This window comes from Echiichthys vipera (genome assembly GCF_963691815.1).
Source record: "Echiichthys vipera genome assembly, chromosome: 4".
Lineage (NCBI taxonomy): Eukaryota > Metazoa > Chordata > Actinopteri > Perciformes > Trachinidae > Echiichthys > Echiichthys vipera.
The window spans coordinates 10,816,737-10,841,998 of NC_139829.1; the positions used below are offsets into that span (position 1 = coordinate 10,816,737).

Below are 25,262 nucleotides of genomic sequence, written 5' to 3' on the forward strand. Positions count from 1 at the left end.
ATATTGCTGTGCAAAATGGAATGGTTTAATTTGGATGTTTAAGTTTGCCAATTTGTCAGGAGGCCTGGGGGAGAAGATGAGAAGTATTTAATTACTATATACTGTTTTATTTTTTTACATTTTTAAAAAAGTTTTCAAGTGATTAAGGAATATTGTTGTTATGAAGATCTGAGGAGATGAATGTGAAAGTTTTCTTTATCTATTTATTTCAACTTTTTTGTAGTATTGTTTAAATGCATGTCGCTTTTATAAATCTGTGGCGTCCTGCAGCTAATATCGGCTGATCCAGTAAAACAATAATAAAAACTTCATTCATTCATTCTGCATGATTTTCTGGTGACACATAAGTCACGCCGTTGATTTCATTTTTTTAAATAATTATGCTAAAATTCCAAAAGTATTGGTTATTAGTCAAAATGAATGAGCCATTCAGTGATTGTCTATGGTGCACTTCAGGTCATTAATCTTGATGTCCCGGACTTAAGTCACAGCTCTCACATATCCATTTTTCTCATTCATGTGGTGTTGGATGTTGAAATTATTTTCCAAAAGTTAACTTCTCAGCTGTCTTCTCTCTCATCCTGTCATCTCAGCGTTTCACCACTTGAGGGTGCAAGAGGACCAATCAGAACATCACATTTTCCTCCTCTCTGTCATATATCACTTCATAGCATGTGGGAGAGAGGGCTGGCAGCTCTTCTTGAAGCTCAGCCGGTGGTCTGATGCTCCTCTGTGGCTAATTACCTCTCTGCCTGAAGTGCTGCATCATCTCTTCCTGCTGTCAGACACACTAACTCAAGGCTGCTAACTGGCAGGTACAGCTGAGTTTCCACAAAATGCTGGACTTACAGCACACACTGCTGCAGTCGCCAGGCAGTCTGGGGATTAGATCAGTGTGGTCACAACACTGTATCAAATTTCATGTTGTGGTTTCATTAATTTGATGCCAAAAAGAAGCAGTACATCACACAGAAGGGGGGAAGGTGTTTTCAGAAAAATTGGAATTGGCACACAGAAAAAGAGAGTTTATTACACTCTGATTTCACATATTAGCAATTAATCCCAGCATGCCAGCACACACTCACACACACACACACACACACACACACACACACACACACACACACACACACACACACAAACACAAACACAAACACACAAACACACACACACACACACACACACACACACACACACACACGCACACACACACACACACACACACACACACACACACACACACACACACACACACACACACACACACACACACACACACACACACACACACACACACACACACACACTGTCAGGTTTAATGTTTGCTGACAGCTGACGTTTACCCCCTTGTTGCTGTATTTCACCTCCTGGGAGAGCTAAAGATGTGTATATCTGTATATCTACACATGAATCAACACCTGAACAAATGGACGCGTTTCTAATGACTTCATTGAGCTGTAACTGCTTCAGAATCAACGGTTGGATTACAGACCAGGCAAAGCAGCTACACATGGGACCAAAAACTATATTTGGCATCACAAATTCACCCAGTTTTACAAAGAATAATGGTTCGTTAGCTGCTTCATTATGCATTTACATCAATTAAAGCAAACAGAAGGGACAAATTGCCTTTATTTTAATCCTCTCCAGAAGATCACAGCTACTGTATGAATCACAATTACAGCTATCATGCTCCTTTTCTTAAAAGTTCAGGTCAGAAGATCATATGTATCTCCAAAATGTAAAATTTCCATAAATTAAATTTATTAGATTAAGATCCCCATCCCATAAAGGAACATGTTCTTTTCAGTTTAAATTAAAATGAAAAGTAAGAAATCAACAAACTTGGAAAATAAAAAAATAAAAAAGTTTTAACATACTTTTATGCATCATCGCATTGTTAGCTTGCACATCAGCTGAATTCTCACGAGAATTGCTGGTTGTCAGGCGAAAATCCATTTTGTTGGGCAATCAATGCCTTTGTTTAGTTTAAAATAACTTTATTAATGTGTTTGTGTTCAGAGCAAAAGTGTCTGCGTCCTGTGAGGAGCTACAGTCGACGAAGACACAAGAGCATGCACCAGAAGCGTTTATACATCGTCTGCCACCTATGTTTTGAAAGTGTCTGCCCTTTCCCTGTCAGTTCCTGGGTCAGCTTAGTAGTGATGTTCCACTTTTTAAAAATCTATTTATGTTCTCGCTTTTGCTTATAAAACTTAGACAACCTGCCTTCTCACGGGGTGCATAGTGTAGGAATTCCTGTTAATAACAATAGTGTGTTTGAGCTCACCATACATAAGGTTTAACAATGGGACCTTATGTGATACCACCTGGGATCTTAACTCAACACAACATCCATGTACCATCAGTGGATGGCACGAGGGGCTTACCCCATCTGTGCAGAGCAGCAGGGGTGCCGGAGCTAGTCCCAGCTGGAGACTGACAGAACCATGTGGCCATGTTGGCACCTCTTCATCAAGGACATGGTGCAGACAGCGTTTGAGGGAGTAGCTGAACAAGGAAATAATGCAGCAAGAATGTTTGCTTACCCCCAAAATGATGTCCATTATTCATTAAACATAAACAATGAAGAAAAGTTTCATCAAAGCATGTGAAGTTGGTCTTTAATAGCCTGTTACTATGGATATAGAAAGTGTAAAAACCACCTAGTACTGTTCACGTCCTGCCCACTAATGACAAAATATTCATGCATTGCATTCACAGAAATACTGACCCTTATTTCTTATGTGTAATTGCTTGTCATAGCTTGCTGAGATTTGTGTGTAAATTATATTCCACACTGCACAGTAGTTATTTCATGTCTTTCATTCTATTCTCAGTGCATGTTATGCCTGTATCTTGGTTGCTTTTCCTTCCACCTTCTGTGGGAAATGAACTACAAACAAACTTCCGGCTCGGATCTTAATCACCTGCTAATATTATACACTATAGAGGTCGCGCTCAGGGGTTGAACTGTGTGGGTGAAATTAGCTTGTGAGTAGCTTGCATGTTCTCCCTGTGCTGGGATAGCTTGGATATATTCTCACAGGTCAGATGAGGTGTTTTTTTCTATACGTGAATACGTCTGTTTAGGTATGTGTTAGCCCTACAAAAGACAACTAGTTCAGAGTGTTTATGTGCTTATGCATGCTGGGATATAGGCTCCTAACCTGACTCCGCCGGATGGATTGATTCTCATAATTCGCATTTGCTCTGATCTGCGAGTAAAATACAATGGAACTCAAGATATCAGGATGGTCATGCGAGGCTAATTGGCTTCTGCCCTTCCAATGGGCCAGAACAGGAAAATATGCTGTATATGGATTAATCAGAACATCCTGTATGGGGTCATCTGTCGCCCGGAGGTTGCTGGTTTAATCCCCAGCTCTTCCTGCTCACATGGCGAGGTGTCTTTGAGCAAGACACTGAACACCAAATTGCTCCGGATGGCCAAGCCAGTGCCTTACAGTTTGTGTGGGGGTTAATAAGAGCCACATTGCAAAGAGCTTTGGCATAAAAATCCACATATCCATTTTATATTAATCCATGTCGTACGTGTTTAATTAAAATGGGGGTTGCGTATTTCATGATATATTTCCTCAGTTGCCTTTTTTTACTGCGTTATTATCCTCAAGCCTGTCTGCACGGTTGACAGAATTACGTTTATGATTTCAGTAGATCTGATTCTAAATCTGTTAGTAACTCTATCCTGTACAGTACCCTTGTGGAAGAATGATTGATGCTGAAAGCTGAAAGTAGAATAGAGGGGTGATTTTGTTACTGCTGTAAGTTTTACCTTGGTTTCCAAGACACCTGAGAAACCACTGTGGTAATAGTGTACATTACCTTCCGCTGGCCTAAGAGCGCAAATCACAAGTTTACAGAGAGTTTTAAGAGAGACTACAAGGTAAATGATTAGACCAAGGTCATTATTTATCAGTGGATACTTTGTGCTGATTAACTTGAGCTATAAATGCAATGGAATGTTGAATTAAACAAAAAAAATATGCCCTTAAAGAAATAGTAGCGCTCTTTGGAATTCCCCCAACTGAGATCAAGAGTTAAATCCTCATATATCAGCACTCAATCCCAAAATACAATGGAAAAAGTGAGTGCATAAGACATAAAACAGATAAATCCAGGACAGGCCTTCTCCGACTGTTCTCCGCTCTCAGAGGATTTTTGCCTGATGGGAGGTTAAAAAAAAAAACAGTCATCTGTAAATCCCCGCTGGAGTGTTACAGACAGGAGATCAGTGCGTCTGGCACAAAGGTGTGCCTCCTTGGGTCTGTATCTCCATTTATCACACAGCAGTGTCCTCACAGAACAAATATATTTTCTCCTTTCCCAAACAGGCTGAGTGGAAGAAAGAATGATAGGACTCTTTGGGAAAAAAAACTACATTAATAATGATCAAAACTGAAAAAAGAAAATAGCTTTTAAGTATCTTGCATGTCAAAGATAAATTTGTTGTGTGATGGGTTTTCATTAACACTTTATCCAAATGTGTGAAATTATGACTTCTGAGTATTATAATATTCAGTTATCTGTTGATATTAAGCTGAGTATTAAATCTGGACATTCAAATAAAAGGAACCTGCTTTTCTCATTTCTGGTTGAATGGCATTACTGATGTCCTCATTGAAATATTTCCAATGTTACAATTCAGTAAATATGTTTGACAGCATTAATCTTAAACCCCAAGCAGAGCTGTTTTAAGTCAATTGTCAAGACACTATAGAAAAGTTCAGTTTCGATTCAGAGCAAGCTTCAAGTCAAGTCACAACTCTCCAAACACACTGCAAGTCTTTCAGGTCTGTGAACGCTGACAATTAACATGAAAAAGCATTTGAACATCTTTCTAAAGCCGTGAGAATAGTGAGAACAAGTCCTTCCTATGCATAGCCTTAATAATGAAATAATCAAGCTGGTTTGGTTTTAATATTTAAGCCAGACAGACCTCAGGCGCTCATTTTTGTGACTCGTCTAGAAGTCCAAGCCTCGCTCATCGAGACCAAAGCTCTGCAGTAAACATCAAAATCTTCTTTTTTTGACACAGTGTAGCATACAGGAAGAAGCCCATCATACCATCTATGAGGCGGAGGTATCAGTTTCTCCATTTACAGCTCTGATAGACCAGAATGCAACATTGCTACTAAACTGATTTGCTATTCTACTGACAAGTTCAAAGTCTTATCTGCAGGTTAGGATGGAAATTGTCAACTGAAGGAGAACATATGTTGAGGGGGAGAGGACACATAAAAATGTTTTAATTTAGCAGTCTGCAATATAATTTGATGATACAGTAGGCTATTTAACAGTGACGCTTTTTCCTGTAATCTCTCACAATGCCCCTGTGTAATGTAAGCTAAAGGTAACACTAGCCCAGAGTTTATAGTGGTGTGTGGGCTGGATACTGTATACGCTCTTCTGAGACCTGTCTGTGAAGCCAATAATGATGTGAATGTGATTACTAAGCCCCTGTGCTTCAGGAACACACTAATGAAGTCTGGTTTGCTGTGCAGCATTAGAGCTGCCCCCACTGGCCCTGTCATGGTTTCCAACAGCGATGGCTGTTTGTTGATTGATTAGTGATGATGTAATTATAACCGTAATAACAATTCCTCAATGTCAATATGGTTATGTAAACAGGTCAGGTTGCAGTGATAGCTGCCTTGAAAGTGTACGATTTTGTGTCTAGATGTGTGGGGATCTGTTTGTGTTTTTTAGTTGCACAGGCTTCAGAGAAGGGTAATCTATATGGACTGCTGAGACAATTCTTTATTCTACCAGTGGTGTTTTCTTTCATGTCACGGTTTTAGTTCTTACTGTCCTTTGATTTAAAAGGAAGGTTGTAGATCTCTCCCTGTTAGTTGGGAAAATGCAGCAACTACCTCTCAAAAAGGCAACAGTGCAAACTAAGATATAAAAGGAAACATTGCACCAGTAAACCTGCCATACTCACTTTTACTTCAGTTGGTGGTTTTCTTAACTAGGAATGTTTGTGTCTTTACTTGCAATCACTTTCCAAAGGCAACATATCACGTGGCTGCACGGTGTTTTCTGTAATCATTTGACTGAAACGTTTACAAAAGTAACAACATAGTGTCTGCCCAACTATCTAAATCAATTATTGTTTTGAATGAAAGCAGGATACCGTACATCACCACTCTTTAAATGTTACAGTAAAGAGAGTTCCTCCCCATCTGGTGTCCCCTATGAGACCCTATTTTGTATGTCAAGAAACTTGCTCAGTGAAGTACATATCTTGTCTCGTCACCACCTTGCTTGCTAGCTATGTTCCGTGTGCACATGTCAAGTTGTTTATGTCTTTCATCCAGCAACTACTAGTCCTTCTACCCGCTGGGAAGCCAAAGAATGAACCACCTGTTGCTTGTGTGAGGAATGTTACACAGAGGCATCATAGCTTCAGCGAGACGTCACTTAACACGACTTTGGGAAGTGAAGTATTTTTAATAACATATTTTCAAAAGAGTTTTATTACAAACCGTGACTTTCTTGACTTGCAAATTAAGATTTTAAATTGACAAACATCATGTGTAATTCCTGGCACAATTCAAATAGAATAAAAAATGATTTGTCTCTTTCGCTGTTGACTATTGTACATTTTTTTTCTTCTCCTTTTTTACTTCACCTTGCTATACTGTTAGATGGGTCACTTTTGCTGCAGACATTATCATAATAGTTTATATATTTTCCTGTATTGTAAATAACTTTGTTATATTAGCTTGTACATGGTGGCCATAAAAACAGCAAGTAGCAGGACACATGCTGCATATCTAGGCCTTTCAGCAACAACTCTACTATGAATAGTTTTTAGGTCCAAGTATTTACAAATATCTTTTAAGATGTGTTCACTCTACCCCGTCCCCCTTAAATATCCAGCTCATACCAGATCCTCTGTAAAAAGTGACACCAAGTGAAGGCAGGCAGCTGTTAACTTTATAGTGTCCTCTTATTGAGGACCATTTCACGACCTCTAGATCACTTTCCCCTCCACTGGGTTTTTATGTCAACTGCAGCACTTTTTTTACAACTGCAAAAAGACATGTGACATGTCCACAACTTTTAAAGCTCATACTTGGCATGCAAGTTCATGGTCGCCTGGCCACAGGACTCGGGACAAGTTATTAATGCTTATTTTAAAGGAAGATAGACTGAAAACATGGTCAAAGTATTTTTTCATATATAACACAGCAACATGATTATTTCCAGTAGAAAGCATTGCATCTCAGGAATCCATGTGGGATGATACACAGTTATATAATGGCCATTCTCACTTCACTTCTTACTAACATCACCTGTCTTGATGGCTAGTTTTTGCATTAGCACTGCAGAAGAGTTTTTGTCCGACTTCCAAACCACTTTAAATGTGAGATTGTATCAATGGTAGATATTTTTAGTAGTTAAATGCGGCCTTTGTCTTAGCCAACAGTTACTTTTCAAAATGTACAGTGCATTATGTGAGAGTTTTAGTTAGGCTGAATTTATACAGTATCTTGGGCGTGGACCTAACTAAGACCTCACTAAGTGGACCCAAACCTGATATGATTTAGTAATAATCACCTTTATAAGATAAAAAGTAAACTTTATATCTATATATATTAATAAAACAACGTAAAACATCAATTTGATGGAGGATACAATTAACTCATAACTCATTTCCATATTGGTCCTCTCCAGTCAAAACCATGATAGCAACACAAACTTCTGTGGATGTGGCATATTAAACTCCTCTCTCGACTTTTCATTTCTTTAAGAGGTAAATCCATTTATGTAATTGTCCCTTTCTCTGCTTTCTCATCCCTCCCTTTTTCAATCAAACGTCTTAATACCTTACCCAGCAAGACAAATACCCAAACAGCATTCACTGCTTACTCCTCAGAGACATTCTAAAGTATATCTTCTCCCAATGTGAGGGGGGATGACGTGTTAAGGTTGAGGGATCACTTACAAACCCTCATTGTTATGACTTGTGATTGGCAGGGACGTCTCCAGAGACAGCTGCAGGAGGGCTAGTGTGTCATCAGCTGGCTGAGCGGCAGACAGGCTCTCTGGCATGTGAAAGATCCAACGACTCAGGAGAATCAGCTGCCTGAGGTCTTCCCTCATGCATGACCACCATACTGTACCGTAAACTACGTCACTCATGTCTGACTGAGAGGATTAAGGGTCATCTGCGATGCCTAATGGATAAGATGAGTATGTTTTACGCACAAACTTTCCTGAGGTCCCTCGATCAATAGAACTAAATGTGAGGACATTTGTTGCATTAACACCCATAAAAAAAGGTCCTGGGCTCATGATCAAATGGCAGGACTTCCATTAATACATGTCCTCTGGCAAACTGTCCGAGGCTGACATTCTGAGTATAATGCTTGTTTGCCATCAAACCCACAACAGCAAGGTTCAAAGACAGGCGAGTCACCTGGCTTTTGTTCAGATTTATGAATGCGAGTGCGTGACTTTTCGAATGCTATATGCATTCAGTGGACCCAGCTGTTGTGGAAGAAATAGCTCAAATGCATAAGCTACATAACTTCTTTAAAATAACATGTCATGTTTCAATGTAATAAATACACACATGAATAAGACAGTTATGAATCTTGATTCCCTTGCTGTACTGACGGTGAAAAGAGGTTATTGATATAGATGCTCTCATAAGAATCTGGATAAGATTGCAAACAAGTGTTCCTTGGTAAAGAGCACATGTAATGTAGCCTGAGAGTTTATCTCATCACTTCCATGACATCCATCCTCAGAAGATTGCAGAAAATAAAATCAAGCTCACCACCTGTTCCTCTGTAAAAATGTCAGTTCAGTATCAGTTACTTTACACTGGCTCATGCACATAAAAAAAACAGTTCACTACACAATCACTTTCATTTGATGCATTGCTTTTAGAACAAGTTTATTTTACTTACTTTGCAACCTGTGCCCAAATTATGTATGATTGATGACTTCTCCCATTAAAAAAGTTTTTACCAACAGGATATTGGACTTTGATAAATGGTCAGATGTCCACCATAAATCATCATTTAGAAAAAAAATGTTCTATGCATACATCACAGCTGCGTTCTGCTAACCCTGTATGGATGTGATATGATTGCTATGATTGTTGTATGCCCTGGCTCAGGTTTGTAAAACATTGACAAAAACATAAGAAGAATGAATGACATAGAACTTTCTTTTATTGTCTAGTTTGATAGTGGGTCATAACGGCAAAAGAACATAACTAAAATACTTTTTTTGGGGCTTAACTATTTGGTATCGGATCAGTGCATAGCGAGTACTCGTCGATCCTGATACCAGCATTTTAGACAGTATCGGAGGCATTTCTGATGTATCTGAATTGGAACAACTCCATTGACAAGGTAGGACAGAAACACAGACACTTTACTTGAATGATCTATGGTCCATAAGGTCAGCAGTTTTTTTTATCCTCACAGACCTAAATAAACCCTTGACCTCACAAAAATTTGGGATTTTACAACCGAATGGCTCAAGCGACTCCAGGTGGGCGGGTGTGACTGAGCTGCCAAGGTCACAAAGCCGGCAGCCAAGTGTTTGGGTCTCACTGTGGACTCTGACCAGTGTATGTTGTGGTCATTTCAGAGGAGGAAACGAATCATCTCAGTAGGGCCTTTGGGGAAGTTTGACCTATATCAGTCATATCTGGATAATAAGAGTGATCAATTTGTCTTTCTTTACACCTCAAGACCTCGGACTCATCTGTTGTTGGATTAACTCTGAAGGCCTTGTTGACAGGAGCACGGCTGCTTCGCCTGGTGTGTGTGTTTATCTGTCTCTCTATCTAACACAATTTAGAACTATCTATGTACAACTCTATTCCTGCCAGTGTCTTGTTCAAGTTGTTGGAAAAAGCAATGCTACTTAGGCTGTACATCATGAGGAATGTTCTAAAGAAAGAAATGGAGATAAAGGGTGAAATGTGACAAAATCCAAGAACCAAGTCAAAATCTCAAAAATCAAAAGTACTAAACAGGTCAAGTAAATGTTCTAAATCTTAATTGGGCTTTAATCAGTGTTGGAGGAAGTACTCAGATCATTTACCTGAGGAAAAGTAGCAATATTCCAACTGCTTCATAGACTGTTGGGTAGGTTAATCGTTAACAATGCCTCATATTTTTGAAACTGATATTTAAAGTAACTAGCTGTTAAATAAATGCAGTGAAGTAAAAGTACAATATCCATTCTGAAATGTGGTAGAGTGGAAGTATTAGGTAGTATAATGTTTAAATAAAGTTAAAGTGTCCATCTATCTATCTATTCATCCAAATATCTATCAATCTATCTATCTATCTATCTATCTATCTATCTATCTATCTATCCATCTATCTGTCCATCCGTCTATGTATCTATCCACCTCTCTTTCTACCTAGCTAGCTATTTATCTTATCTGCATGATACTAACGAGTCAAACCAAATGTGTTAGTCAGCCCTACAGAGGTCATGTACTTACTACAGTATTGACTACATAGAATTTACATATGACCTATCTTCCTGACCTACATGAGATGAATCACTACCAACTGAGGCGTTTTCCGCTGGAAAGTCATAAATATAGGCGCCTTGCAGCACACAGTAGGTAGTCACGAGAAGAAGTGATGGGATGGGTGAGGGATTTGCAGGAAGCAGCTGACAGGTTCCTTTTTTAGACAGTAACAGATATCTGGACGCCTCTTGTGAGAATGTGAAATGGTGAAGACTAATGCTTCTGTCACCACTAATGTTTTGTTCAGAGTAAAATAGATGGGAAAGCCTCAATACAGTAAGCAGCGCAAGACCTCAATCTATTGACCCTCCATGACACATGGTTGCCTGTCCCTGGTCTAAATTCACACCAATGATCCAGTAACTTTTAGGACACTGATGGAGTCTGATCCCCTATAATGTACATGTCAGAAATGTCTTTGGAATGACAGTGGTCAAACAGAAGCTGGAACTAGGGTGTGTGAGAGGAGTCTTGGGTTTCAGGCTTCAGGGATGGTGGGATGAATCACTTGGGGAAGTTCTGCAGGGGTTGGCGTGCTCAGGGGGAGGAGGTTTACTCCTCGGAGCGGTCAAGTACAATGTCATTCTGAGCGGAGAGTTGTGTTTGAGACAGACTGAAGGGAACAGAGTGGAGTGCACTGATAAAGCACAGGAGGCCTGACTGATGCCAAGGTGCTGCTGTGAGGCAGAAGCACAAATCTTGACTGCAGACCCAGAGCAAAACACTGAGATAAAACATGGGGGTGTACGATGAACAAGGGTAAGGTCCATCATCCTGATTAAAAGCCTCTGTGCTGGTACATTAAAGAGATGCAGAGTTAACTTTGAGGCATGTTTCACATCATTTTAATTATCGTCGTTTGTGTAATTGCTGCAATATAATTAGCATTAGAACGAAACAGTGTGAGATGATATTATGACTGTGAGGCGCTAGCACATATTTTTACAGCAATCAATCCTTTTTCAAGTTCATAGTTAATTTTAAATGAGATATTCAAAGTAAGATACTTTTATATTTATGTAAAAAACTTAACTTCTTTTCTTACTGTTTCAGATCAGTTTATATTCTGTATGTATGTATTTATATACATATTTAGTACTTCTCATTGCGCATATACATATCACACATTTATATTATTTAGTATTTTCTGTATGTGTATTTGAGCCCTATACTTTGACTTCTGCACTTTTCATTTTTTGTATGACTTTCTTCCGATACATATTTAATGAGGCTTGTTTGAAGGAGCTTCTCTGTAGCTGTTGTTCATATGAAACTAACGAACTTGAATGACCATTTAAAAAAATGTATAATTGTAAAAATTGTCTTCGAATTTGCTTAATGATAGCATTTGGTGAATTGTTCCTAAGTTGTGACCTTATATTCACTGTGAATTGTCCATGTCTATGTCATCACTGTATGTTTCAGGGCAGCCCTGGGGGAACCGGAGTCCCGCCATATGTTGATCAAACAGAGCAAAGGAGGGTCGCCCCACCGTCGCCTCCCATCACCCTCACTCTCCTTACGCAGACAGCTCAGCAAACTTCCCCCCAAAGACGTCTTCAGTGACATGATGTTTGTGGGTCAGTTGCTGCGAGTGGGGTTTTTAATTTAAAAGAGTACTGAACTTTTTATTTTCAAGTGCAGTTGAAGCAGTTCTAGTTCTGTGCTCTGGATGGAGGAAAAGAAAGGAGCAACAGTATCATGGGAGCAGATAATGACGAGAGGTTTTAAGTAGGCAGGGGAAGTCTGATAAAGATGTCACTTTGCTGCATTATGGCAACTGTACCTATAGGAGCCACAGTTTAGTATGCATGCATTGCCATGACACAGACCTTGATTGAAATGGGTAAAGTATCAAGGGGGCATTTAAAGCAACTTGAACTAAATTGTTTAAAATGAGTTGATGTTTGCTATAAATCGTAGCTGAACAGACCCTAAAGCTGAGGCAGCTAAATGGAATGTTTTCTGTAAAAAAAAAAAAAGTCCTATTTTTCATGTCCATATCTTTTTAAAAGGAGCAGGCAATGCTCATTAAATGAATACATCAGTGTGACCTTCTTACACTCCCTGTATGGATACCATGCTGTCTAGAGAGCACTGTGGCCAACCCTTTTACTGTAATTGCTCCAGTCTATTCAAGAGGCAGGTGCTAAAGAGGATCTTCTATTAATATTTAATGACTAGCCAACATATAATTATCTACCAACTTATTATCTACATAACAGTTAATAATGAAGGTTATTATAGGTTCCACCAAGAGCCTCTAGAACAACAGTACAGTTAATTCTCAGATCCATTTAGGCTGCATAGGCTGGCAGCATGAAACCGTGCATTGGAAAGATGCTATGCAAAGGCCGGTTTACATACTGTATCAATTAATTCATCCTCTAAAGCCTTGGTCATAATGTATGAGAAAGGGAGGGCTAATATGGGCTATTACATTAAAAGAACCATCAAAGGCAAAGCAAAGACCGTTAAAAACCTACTGACAGTTGACCTCAGTAAAACGACTGGAGATACACAAAAATACTCAACAGGTCATTTGAATTAAATGTTATGACCTTTGCGATCAGCAGATCTGGACCCAACTGAAGAAAAAAATATATATTCTGGGAAATTTTGCCAGTCAGCACTCGGATCAACACATCAAATGAAAGAATATATTTGGAAGAATGGTGTTCATCTTTCCAGCAGAAGAATTTGTCACCCATCTGTGCATTTGCCGTCTCATAAATTACTCATCATATTGAGTTCACTTTGGCAAGTTTTCACTTTCCTGGATTACACCTCTTTCTGCCAGAGATCACCATGGCAACCAGACAAAACAGCTCAATACTTTGGAATCCATGCCTACATGTCTTTACTGCTTCTTCTGCATACATAAAGAAATAACATAAGATAAGATACACCTTCATTAATCACCAGCGGGGAATTAGGACGTTGCTGCAGTACAGTACAGACAGCAGAAACTAATACAGTTGAGAATAGATAGTAAGCGTCATAGAATAGAATAAAAATAGAAACTATCTAAACTATACAAGAGTATTTGAAAGATAAAATTATGTGTGAAAATTGTAAGGTGAGTGGTGCTGATAAAGGGACAGTTGGTGTGGTTAAAAAAGTACACTAATACAGCATAATGTGCAGTTAAGTAGTGATATGTATAGAATGATATAATATATAGTATAGCAATATAACATCAAAAGTATAGGTATAGTGCCACAGTATAACATACAGTAGTATATAGTATAACTTGGTATAAGATAAATATATTACAAAACAAGTTAAAAAGTGAGATATCGAAAAAGTAAGATCATCTACTGCAACATTCTCATAAAATCATTACTGCTACGGATTTTTCAAGATGGACATTAGGGACATTTACTGTATATTGTGAGTTAAGGTCATTTTTTTTCTAGGAAAACAGCACCAGATGAAGAAATACATTTATTTCCTTTTAGGGTAGCATCATAAAGAAGAGAAGAAACAACATGTTTTGACAGAGAATTGAGATTAAAATGACAAATGTTTTGTGTTGGCAGTCGGGGGATGGACCAAGGACGACCCATCCTGTTTGGTAGAACAGTTCTGTCCTGAGTTCAACGAGTGGAGAACAGTAGCACGCATGGTCAACAATCGTGGCAGAGTGGCTGTGGGCTCACTGGATGGCATGATCTACGCAGTTGGTGGTGAAGATAACGTCCGATGTTATAGCAGTGCGGAAAGGTGAGAGAGAATCTGAAAATGTCTTTTACTAACAATTTGTGCATAATTGTCTTAATTAGGCAATTATTTCTTATCTCGAAATGTCAAACTTGAAATTCCCTCCCATGGTAATATCCCTTTAAGCTCCTTAAGGCGAAGGATTTCTCACTGTCAGAACCTCATATCATCATTAGAACACATTTGGTTTGTTTTGTCACTGGAATTCCACGTTCCAGTTAAATGCAAACATCCAACAACTGCTGACTTCACAAAAGGCCGAAGCTGAAAGAATTTCTTTTGGTTTCTTGTGTTTTGTGATTTAAGGTTACTCAAACTGACATTTCATTATACTTCACACTGGTTATCACAGTGGGGGAAAGTGAAAGCAAGTTGTAGCTGGGGTGACATTTAAGATACCAGTGGTATCTTAATAAGCAAAAGCTGTCTGGCTGTCTGGGTATTATACGTAGCACTACTCCAAGGTTGATCAGTGGAGGACGAAGACGTATAAATGTAATGTAGGTGTCATGTGGAGATATCAAAGAGCCATTAGTTATTGACTTGTGACCTTGGTGCTGAGTGTTGGCACTGCGAAAAGGTGTGACGGTGAATGTGCTATGGCATGACACCATATAGGGCAAGAGAAGACCAAAGGTTAAGTGAGCATACTGCAGCCTCTGTCCTACTGTTTATATAACATCTGTTAACCAGGAAATGGGTCTCGCTGAGGTTAAACATCTCTTCTTTGAGAGTCTTATAGCTGAGGTCGGTAATTTTCTATGAAGAATGTGTTTTTTATGTTTGCTGAAACTGTTATTGTGAAAAAGTAATGTAGCTCTACCTCCACCTTCTGTTCCTGTCTGCTCCCTATTCCCCCTCTGTCTGAGCCTGACCTACACCAACCACTTAGAACCGAGGAGTCTCTGACACACTGAGGATATAGTGACAGTTTTCAGCAAACATAAAAGAAAATGTTTGTTTTTTTCAAAAGAAAATTACCAACTTCAGCTTTAACCAGCACTATAGAACATAGATGACACAAAAGAAATAGGACAAATTTGTATGGCAAAAAAGACGTGGCTATGACCTGAATGTAACCTGAATGTAAAGGAATATCCACATGTAAAATGTTCCTAGCAACTGATTATTACAGACATGTTCAGTATGTCCTGAACAAAACATATTTTCATATTCCATTTTTTCATCATACCCAAGCCTAATTCCTAATGTTAATCTTAACCCCCAATATCACATGTACAGTATGTAGTTAATCCTCTCCCCTCCCCACCCCATCTAATTTTTCATAGTGAAAATTTGAGTATTAGAAACAAAGTCAGTTCATGGCTCAATCACTCTGAGGATTTGTGCGATCATGGGACTGGGCTGAGGGCCTCCCCCCACCCATGATGCAAAAAACAAGGCCAAAAAGACTTGGCTTCATCAAAAGTATTCCTTTAACTTAAGGTTTGCCATTTAACTATAATCAAATGTAAGCATTTTGATGCTTAAAGCAGTTATTTTGAAGTCAATACTTGGATGGGGAAGAGAAAGATCTGTATTTATTTGTTGTTATTTTCATCATTGAACAGCAGAGGTCAGCATTGAGACAGAAATTAGATGTACCTTTAGACATTGAACCACAAGCCATCTTTTTTTGTGAGCAAGTGGACACCCAGAATCCTCACTCTCTGTATTTTCCTCATCTTTTGATGTTGCCACGCTATTAATCCCTTATAGTGAAAAGAACCTCTCTCACACTCACACATACACATGTACTCTGCTCGCCTGTTACATGTTTCCTTCCATTTCCTCTGCTTCTACTCCTTCTACATCAATTGTAAAGGAGCTGGCTCTGTTCCCACTTCCCACAGACAGCCACTCCTCAACTGAATGCCAGCCAGTTGACCCCATAATCATCCCCAGTTGGCTGCAGACCAGACCTACTCCAGACTGATACACTGTTAATGGCCTGAACCAGTTCGCACTCATTTCGGTCACGAGAATGCATTTTATCTCTGAGGGGTGGTTACAGTGCTGAGATTTTTCTGGGGAATTGTTGACATCCCGCTCTAGCAAAAATATTTGCCAATTAGAAAGATGTGTTGTTTTTTGGGATGTGGGTTTTTCCACTAATGGCCTTAAAAAGAGAGAAAACTTTTTTTAATAGCTTTCCAGTGGAGATGAAACACTGGCAGATGTTTACACAACTTTCCCTTACTGTGAATGTGTTCCTTAAAAGCACATAATTGCGTACACAGAAAACAAAAATATATAAGTTTCTATGAAAGCTTGCGCCTGAGTTGGCTCTGCCGATTGTAATTACCAGCACTTTACTCAACACTTTGACATTACTGCTCCTTTACCCCCACCATGGCAGGTACAACCCAGACACGGACAGCTGGAGTACAGATGTAGCACCCTTGAGCAGCCCCCGCAGCGGAGTGTGTCTGGTGGAGATGGACGGATACCTGTACGCTATTGGAGGACACGATGGCATTGCTGCCATAAATACAGTGGAGAGGTACTGCAGCATAAATGCTACAAAAGGTCAACATCTTACCCTGAAATGAACTGAACCCTCTTAATACCACAAATGGCATTGTGTCCAAGGTATCTCATCAGCGTTAAGTGGGACTATTATTTAATATTTTCCCCATAAAATCTTGCAAAAAACATTTTCTCTCTTTCATTTTTCTTTGTAAGACAAAACTAGGCTGTGTCTTACATATATCCAGAATATTAATAATGATTTTCAATACCTGACATCTCACATTACATGGAAAGCAGTCGGAAGTGGCTGACTCAGAGGAAAGAACAAATATATGATTGAAGTGCAAAAACACGAATCACTGACGGACCATTTCTTAAATTGGTCTTGCTAATCTTTGTTCCCTTGCTCTAGGTATGACCCCAAAATGAACACCTGGAGCAAGCAGGCAGCAATGCTGACCAGACGCACCAGTGCAGTGGCTGCTGTGCTGGGGGGTCACTTGTATGTGATCGGAGGGAGTGATGGGGATGGGGCTCTGAACTCAGGTGAGAGTTGTGGTTACAAATAAAAGACCTCTTTGAAAAATGTCTTAATCTGCAATGATATAAAAACAGAAAATCCATCAAGCCCGCACATTTGAGAGGCTGCCTGGTATTTAAGCTGTGATTAATAACTTAAAGGATTGGATCTCAAAAATGGAAGGGATTATGTTTTTGACTAATTGATTAACTAACTAATGGTTTTGTCATTTTTTTTTAAATTCCCATACGAAAGCTTGATTTAAATTTGAATCACATACACTTATTTTTAACTTATTTTTTGTGTTAAAGAGATCAAAATCCATATCAGTTTAAGTGTATGCTATACTTCACACCTTTACCTTGGCATCAGACAGCCCTTTCCTTTGGCACTACATTTTTTCAACGTATGTGTATTCCTACACATAAGTGCAACTGTGGCGTGCACTACAGTATATTATTATGGAACAAATTACAAGAAAACATAAGTGAGTGATAACAGCCACGATGAAATGCCATTTTCTGTGGAGACAAGACCTTTATGAGAGAGGGCAAACGTCTGTGGAAACTAGAGGATAGCCTGCAAACATATTCTTATAAAGCGGAATAAAGTGGACATTTAAATTGAATTCTTAATTATTTTAGATGCGTGAAATCATTTAGCTGCTGGCCCCATACCCTGTTGCTTAGCTACCTTGTTGGTACTCTTGTCTGCTTCTCAAAACTGGCAGTGTGCTAACCGTCATCTTCTGTAGATAACACACTGACTATCGATTAGTACCTCATAAAACACCACTTAAAAATAGCCAAACTATCCCTTTAATGTGACTTGTTACAAACCATACAAAGTAACACAACTCTAAAAAGAATAATAAATGAAATACTAGGAAATGCTATTAACAAATAGTCAACTGTTATTTGGCCGAGGGCCAAGGCATTCTGTGGAAAGACTTGTTCCCACCACTATTTGAAAAAAGTCTCCGCTTTCTTTGACAGCTTTTTGACGTGTGGCAGGACTTAAGTCACATATATAGCTAGCTTGACCTTATATTCTCTGGAAGTAGCCCACATTCACATTAGCATACACACACACACACACTGGCACGCACACACACTGGCACGCACACACACACACACACACACACACACACACACACACACACACACACACACACACACACACACACACACACACACACACACACACACACACACACACACACACACACACACACACACACACACACACACACACACACACACACACACACACACACACACACACACACACACACATACACACATTCTTAAGCCCCCTGACCTAGCCAAAGATAACAGGGGTTATGTTGTGCTGCCACTTGTCACTATTTCAGTCTGTGAGAAGTGGATGTCTGTAAAATTCCCACAACCTATTTTGGTTCCCATCAATTTCACGGCCCTTGCTAAATGGCAGCAAATTAAATTATTTTTAAGAAAAAATAAATAATAGAAAATATATTCACGTCACGTCTCTAGCAGACATTTTCAGCTCTTTATGTACATCTAAAATTGCTTTAGATAAATGTACCTGACATTTTTGTATATAAATATAAACACTGCTTGCTGTAAGGTAGTGTTACTCATACAATGTGTGTATGCGTATTATATCTTCTCCTCTTATGACTCCTGACATCCTCTAAATGTCCCCCAGTGGAGCGATACAACCCTGTAGATGGTACATGGTCGATATGCGCCCACATGCTGAGTCCCAGGGAGAACGCCGGCTGCGCCGTGTACCTGGGACACATCTACGTGGCTGGGGGCAAAGACGAGCTCAACCTGGAGCTCTGCGCCGCGGAGAGGTTTGACCCAGACACCATGAGGTGGACTCCTGTCAAACGCATGAGGAGCAAGAGGGACAATGTGAGTAATGGATCACGAAGACACATCAGATGTCAGACAAGCCCTCTAATCTAAGGTCCAGTTTATTTGTATAGCCAAATCATAAAAACAGACAAGCTGGAAAGGAAAAACACTGGTTTTTATATCTGGCGTGCTGTGGAGGATTGGCAGTTATAAGGTTCAACATGTTCACCATCTTAGTTTAGCATGTTACCATTTGTCACTGAACACTGAACTAGATGAGGCTGATGGGAATGCCATTAGTTTTCCAAGTATTTGGCTATAAACGCTTTGAACTGTTGATGGCTTCGAAAGAAACATTAAGTTATTACAAGACATCCTGAGGGGTACATGAATGCCTGAACCAAATGTCATGGCAGTTCATTCAAGAGTTGACAAGAAATTTCACTCAAAACTGCAGTGCAAATGTCAATGTCATGGTGGCGGCACAGAGAAAGTCAGGCCATCACCAAATCGTGTCTAGACTTTTCACATAACATGTTGACCTGCTGGTGGCACCACATTAAAGTCAAGGGATCATCAAAAATAATGGCAATCCATACAAAAGCTGTTGATATCTTTTGGTCTGGAAAATAATGGCAGGCCAACTGACTAATATTACTTCCCATGAAGCCAGGCTGCAATCGAGGCTTGCGTATTATGTATGGCAAGATATTTGATGTTCTACAGTATACCGAAAAAATAGTCAAAAGGACATGTCAGATCTGTGTTATTTAAACGTATCTGTTAACGTCATTTTCTCTTGTGTTTTCTCAGATGTCCCTTGTAGTGTTCAATGGTGCCTTGATGGCTGTGGGAGGTTCTGATGGTGTCACCAATCTGAAAACAATAGAAGCTTACTGTCAAGAAACCAACACATGGAGGTAAGAGGAAGACTAATTCCAAGACATCCTTGATGCTGCTAAGGGCTTTGTGCTGTGATACAGTGACCAAGCCAAGAGAACACAATAATGTGCAGCGGAAAACAGGCCTTAAAGGTCCCATATTATGTTAATTTTCAGGTTCATCCTTGTATTTTGGGTTCTACTTAAACATGTTTGCATGCTTTAATGGTCAAAAAACACATTAATTTGCTCATACTGTCTGTCTGCCTATATCTGTATTCACCCCGTTCAGTTTTAGCGCCTGGCTCTTTAAGACGCCCTCAAAAAAAAAACCAGTCTGCTCTGATTGGTCAGTGCTTTCTTCTGCATCTGTGCTCTCAGTCTCTGCACTGTCGTTGCAGCCGGGAAATGAAAGTAACGGCACTGTTGCAGCACTTTTTTACTTTTATGTAGTATAGTTGTGACATCACAACCATACAGTAGTCCTGACTGCTCGCTTAAAGGGAAAGTCCAGCGAAATTGGATCCCACAGTCTTTTTCAGCATGAATTTACATCAATATAGTTCAACAGAACTGAACTTGGTAAACGACTTGTATGAACTGCCTCTCAATATGAACAGAGCCGACTGCTAAGGCTTGTAGCATTGAAAAACATTGTTTTTTTTTAAATAAACTCCAGGTACTATGTTGTTGGTGCTTTGTCATAAATGTAGGGACTGTTAGCATGCTACTGCAGAGGTTTGGTGTTATTTTGAGCAATATAAGGGGTTAAAAAAACCTCTTTTGGATGGTTCAGCGCTCCGCAACGAGCTACTGTGTTAGCCATCTCTGTCTGCTAGCGAATCTCCGGAATTTCTCTGTCAATACTTTCACAGTATTTATAAAGCACTTGGACCTGTTTTGAATTTAAAAAAAACATGGAAATCTGACTTGATACAATATGACATATAAAAATAGTTGACTCTCTCTGTGGGCAAAGTCATTCAAGACAAGACAGGCTAAAAAGTAAAATGATAAATAAGGAAAAATAAAACATGATCGTTATCCCGAGCAATTGCTCCCATTCATCAATATGTAAATGTAACATTGCATTAATTAATGTTACTGATTACAGCTCATCTTGCCATAATACTACAGTCGTCGAATAAATTTCAAGCTTAGGACAAAAATATTTTACATCAAGAAAGTCTGCTGCTTACAGCCAGACAAATAGATTCACTTTGTGATTCATGCGCCAAGCTCATGTAAGACTCCTATATGTTACGCCCTCGGGCAGCTTACTGAATCTGAGTGCTTCAATGTCTGAGTCTGACTGTTTCCCTCTCTATCTGTTTTTAGACACTTTGGAAGCATGAAGAGCAAGCATCCAGGCGGCAGAGTGGCTGTGCTGTGCTGAGACTCAACAATGCTCATATTATATGAACAGGACAGAGGTGTTAGAGAGAAATAGTCTAATGGAAGTACGCCAGGCTCCAGGACACATTATGATATGGTGCAAGTAAGGCAGCATAATGACTGAATAATTGAACAGTTCACTCCGAAATGAGACATCACTGCATTAGTCAAAGCTGGGAGCTGCTGTTACAAAATGACTGCACTCGTTTAATTAAAGCACATTATAGGACCCGAGTTAAAGTTATGGATCTTGTTATGTTTCTAGCTTACAAAAGAGACCTTTTTTAAAGATATGAATCAGCAGCAAATTCATTTCAGGGGGTATTTTCCCCCCTAAAGCAGATGTATTGAATATTTGGATTTGGATTTACTGATTGGATTCGGTACCACCATATTATTGGTCCAGCCATGACCATAATATATTGCAATGTTAAACATGACAAGGTGGTCTGGTGTTTCACAAAACAGCCCAGTACCACTTGTAAATATTTTGATTTGTGTACTGATAAATTATTGATGACAGAGTTGCAGGTATGAGCCAGAGAGATGGAGGTAAACATGGACATATTGCATGTGTTTGGTTAAAGAATGTACAGGATTTGTAAGTGACAAAATACTCAGTCTGGTGTGTATTTGAGTCTGATTAAACCTTGATGTGGATGTTTTGTAGGTGAGAAACTTAGGTGGCTGTCGGAAGTGGAGAAAGTGTACTAAATGTTTTCAAAGTAACATATGACCTGGTAAAATGGCATAAGGATGCAGACTAATTATGTTTTATGTTATGAGGCTTTCTGGTTTTCTCCAGTCATTTTTTTCTTTAAAATGATGTTCATCATGTCACTTTGTTTTGCATGCACATCTGCTTTTGTGAATAGCTGTGATCCTATCATATTTACAGTTACCCCTCAGCACTGACTGTCAACAAATGACTCCATTGCATTTATCAGAATTCAGCTTGTGTAAACATTCACCAACAGGCAGGGGCAAAAACCGAATGGGTTGTAAAATAAGAAAAATAAGCTGGATCAAGTTGTGGAAAAGAAATCTGTGGGAATCAAGATCCTGAGTGAGATAAGCGAGTGAGTGAAATCTGACTGCTGGCATGGGAAAGCATAAGTGGCTGTGTGGGCTTTAAAATGATGACGCTCAGAGCTCTTTCCCCTGGAGAATAATGGGCTGAAATGTGGAGAGGCTGAGCACAAGGAACGCACACAGAGCAACACGGCGATTCCGGAGACACACAAGCCAGCGGTGTCTCCTGCCAGTCCCTGGGCGCACATAACAGAATGAATATTTTTTTCAATTTGAGGGGGACGATTGTGAGGCAAATAGCAGAGGACAGAGCTGGTGCAGGTATGTTTTTTACAGAGGACAAATAGTAGATGTAGCCTAGTAAGAGATTGTGGATTTCTTGAAGTTGCCAAGATGCTGCATTGATGTTGGATATTTTGGAAATGATGATAAAATGAATAAATAACTTATAATGTGGGGACTGTTGTAGTTTAATTCCAATATAATGTTTTTGATAAACGTATATTCAAGTCATTTAAAGCCTTTTTAAGACAGATTCTGCATACTTGTTTTACTGACTAATGTGTACCTGTTATGACATTCACAAGCAGGCTACAGTAAAGTTGCACTTTCCACCTCTTACCACCATATGACTGTGACTGATGGGGACACAGTATACATGGATCAACACTAGCATTTCACACCATTTCACTGCTTACAAAACAGAAGGAGCAGTCTTATTTGTCTAGACTTGTAGCCACAGTCTTGCATCTTAACACAGACTTAATTTAGCAGATGGGATGGGAAAATGCATGACGATGCAAAATTACAGTATCTATTCTTAGGTTTGATTCATTTCACTAAAAGGCTTTTATGATGAGATTCCTGTCAGCATCAAAACATGTAATTTCCCTCAGTGCACACCAAATCATTGCAGAGTTCTCCGGTAGATGGCGAGGGAGCAATATAGGTGACTTGAGCGCCCCCCTGCTGCTCCCTACTGGGGGAGGAAAAGGATGCTGATGCTGACAGGAAAGCATGGAAAGCAGCAGGGAGTCCAGCCCGCATGATGTCCTGTTCACCACTGATACATGATACACGACAGCAACGGAGAAAGCCATAAAAAGCGGTACTTACTGCGATATAATTGCTTGTGAAGCATGAGGAGCTGAAAACGGGTACAAGATTTGCGAGCTAATTAAAAAAGAAGAAGGCAAGTGGAAAAAAATGGGGTTTTAATCGACAGAATAGGACTAAAAATAACAGTTAATCCTCCTTCCGCCGAGGAATGTAGTTCGTCTAGCAAATAAAGTTGTTGCTAAGCGACAGTGAAGTCTTTCGGCACTGGTAGTGGTTTTGGGGGCTCGCGCATTGATATTTAAATTAACTGTCAGGTGTGCGGTAAATTGCAACTGTTTTTAAAACCGTGTCAGCCAATCAGCACTGTGGGTCGGGCCTAGTTTTTCTCTGTAAAACATAAACCGATAGTACTGAAAGCTAGCTTGTCAAGCACCAGTGTTTGCGCTAAGGAGATCTACAGTGGACTGATTTGATTCAACGGAAAGCTAGAAGTAACTCCGTTGGACTCTTGTTGGCCCTTCAGTCGACTTCCCTCCCCCTTTATTATCGTTACCATTTACTAACGATGACAGAGCTTTCGCAGCCGTGGAGCGTTGATGGGAAACATCTTCTGTCACTCAGGCAACGCTGCATGAGCATGAGAGTATGGAGGTTATCTAAACCGAACCTGTGTTTACCATGATGGGACCTCGGTCAGACACGGGAACACAGCCAGGTAAACGAAGTTAGGAAGAGGTCAACCCATGTGTTTTTAGTTTAGTTTACTTCAGCTTAAATGTATCTGTCTATAGTTGTGTTTCTGGGTAATAGCAGTGCCTGACAGCTGTTCTAAAGGGATTTGGTTTGTGTGTAACTCTTTTGTGTACTCTTAACTTAATGTTATGGAAGTTCAATGATGCCACCAAGCTTGTACATTTTCTGTTGTTGTATCTTCTACTTACCTGTTTTGCAGTGGTGCTGAGGTGGAGTTAATTGTGACCTTCCTATTGGTTATCTAGCTTTTTGCTCTGTCACTCTGATAATTATGCTGGACCTAATTGCACATGTTTTTGGTTGGTTGATCAGCAGGAACACCCTTTCCACTTCATCAGGGACATTTTATTTTAGTCTTTCTTTCCTTTAATTGTACATTTTCAATTTATACATTAAGTCTCCTGTGTATTGCACATATTGTACAGTCTGTCCTCTATATTGCACGTTTTGAATCTCTTGTTTTGTATTTCTTTTGCACCATTTAGATTTTAGATTTTTTTATTGTATATATTACTTCTGTACTTTTTTCATCGTGGGTTGGAGATAAACGTAAACGATTCCTTTGTATGCAGAAATTGACAATAAAGCTGACTTTGATTTTGACAAGCATTATATCGAACTCTCATGACCATTTTGTCAGAGAGCAAAAGTGAATATATGTCTGTTTTACACATGAACGTAATTTGTTGTCACTGACAAACGTGTCTTTGGATATGATGACTAGGGTTTTAAAGAAACTGTATTTTTGTAAAACCATTAGAAATATTTCTAACATACTGTCTGTCTTAGGTTATGATATTTTGTATGGTCTCTGCATTGCAACTTCATGTACAGGAAGTGTGTCATCTACCATGGGCCTACTACTGTAATACTTATTTTAAGTAAGACTGCATATTTTTTCAGACCTTAACAGTGAGTGGATCTCCTTATTTATTTAGAGACTGATTTCACCTCTGTCCTGCATGCATTTTTCCTTGCTCCATCTGCTTTCTTTGGTACTTTCTTTCTGCGGTATTCTCTCCATTAAGAGGAGTCAGTCTGATACC

At 39.4% G+C, this 25,262-nt stretch overlaps 2 protein-coding genes across 4 annotated transcripts in view; both read left to right on the forward strand.

Moving 5' to 3' along the window:
* Nucleotides 1–9,610: 9,610 nt before the first annotated feature.
* Nucleotides 9,611–22,655, forward strand: LOC310945650 (uncharacterized protein). Of its 3 annotated transcripts, none has more exons than XM_083911806.1 (8): nt 9,611–9,809; nt 11,968–12,117; nt 14,080–14,263; nt 16,620–16,763; nt 17,145–17,278; nt 18,942–19,153; nt 19,910–20,016; nt 21,316–22,655. In XM_083911806.1, exons 2-8 carry the CDS (start codon nt 11,994–11,996, stop codon nt 21,371–21,373), a joined length of 963 nt encoding a protein of 320 aa, XP_083767932.1. In that variant the 5' UTR covers nt 9,611–9,809; nt 11,968–11,993; the 3' UTR covers nt 21,374–22,655. The 3 variants fall into 3 exon arrangements, with proteins under 3 accessions (XP_083767932.1, XP_083767931.1, XP_083767930.1); XM_083911805.1 differs by having other exon boundaries at nt 11,963–12,117; nt 21,316–22,654; XM_083911804.1 differs by lacking the exon at nt 9,611–9,809 and adding an exon at nt 11,140–11,296 and having other exon boundaries at nt 11,963–12,117.
* The window catches only part of kcnt1b (potassium sodium-activated channel subfamily T member 1b), a 78,513-nt gene continuing 75,858 nt past the window's right edge, over nt 22,608–25,262 (forward strand). The window contains exon 1 of the mRNA XM_083911803.1: nt 22,608–22,725. Coding sequence (XP_083767929.1) covers nt 22,659–22,725 — 67 coding nt within the window. The 5' untranslated portion in view covers nt 22,608–22,658. The remainder of the gene's footprint in view (nt 22,726–25,262) is intronic.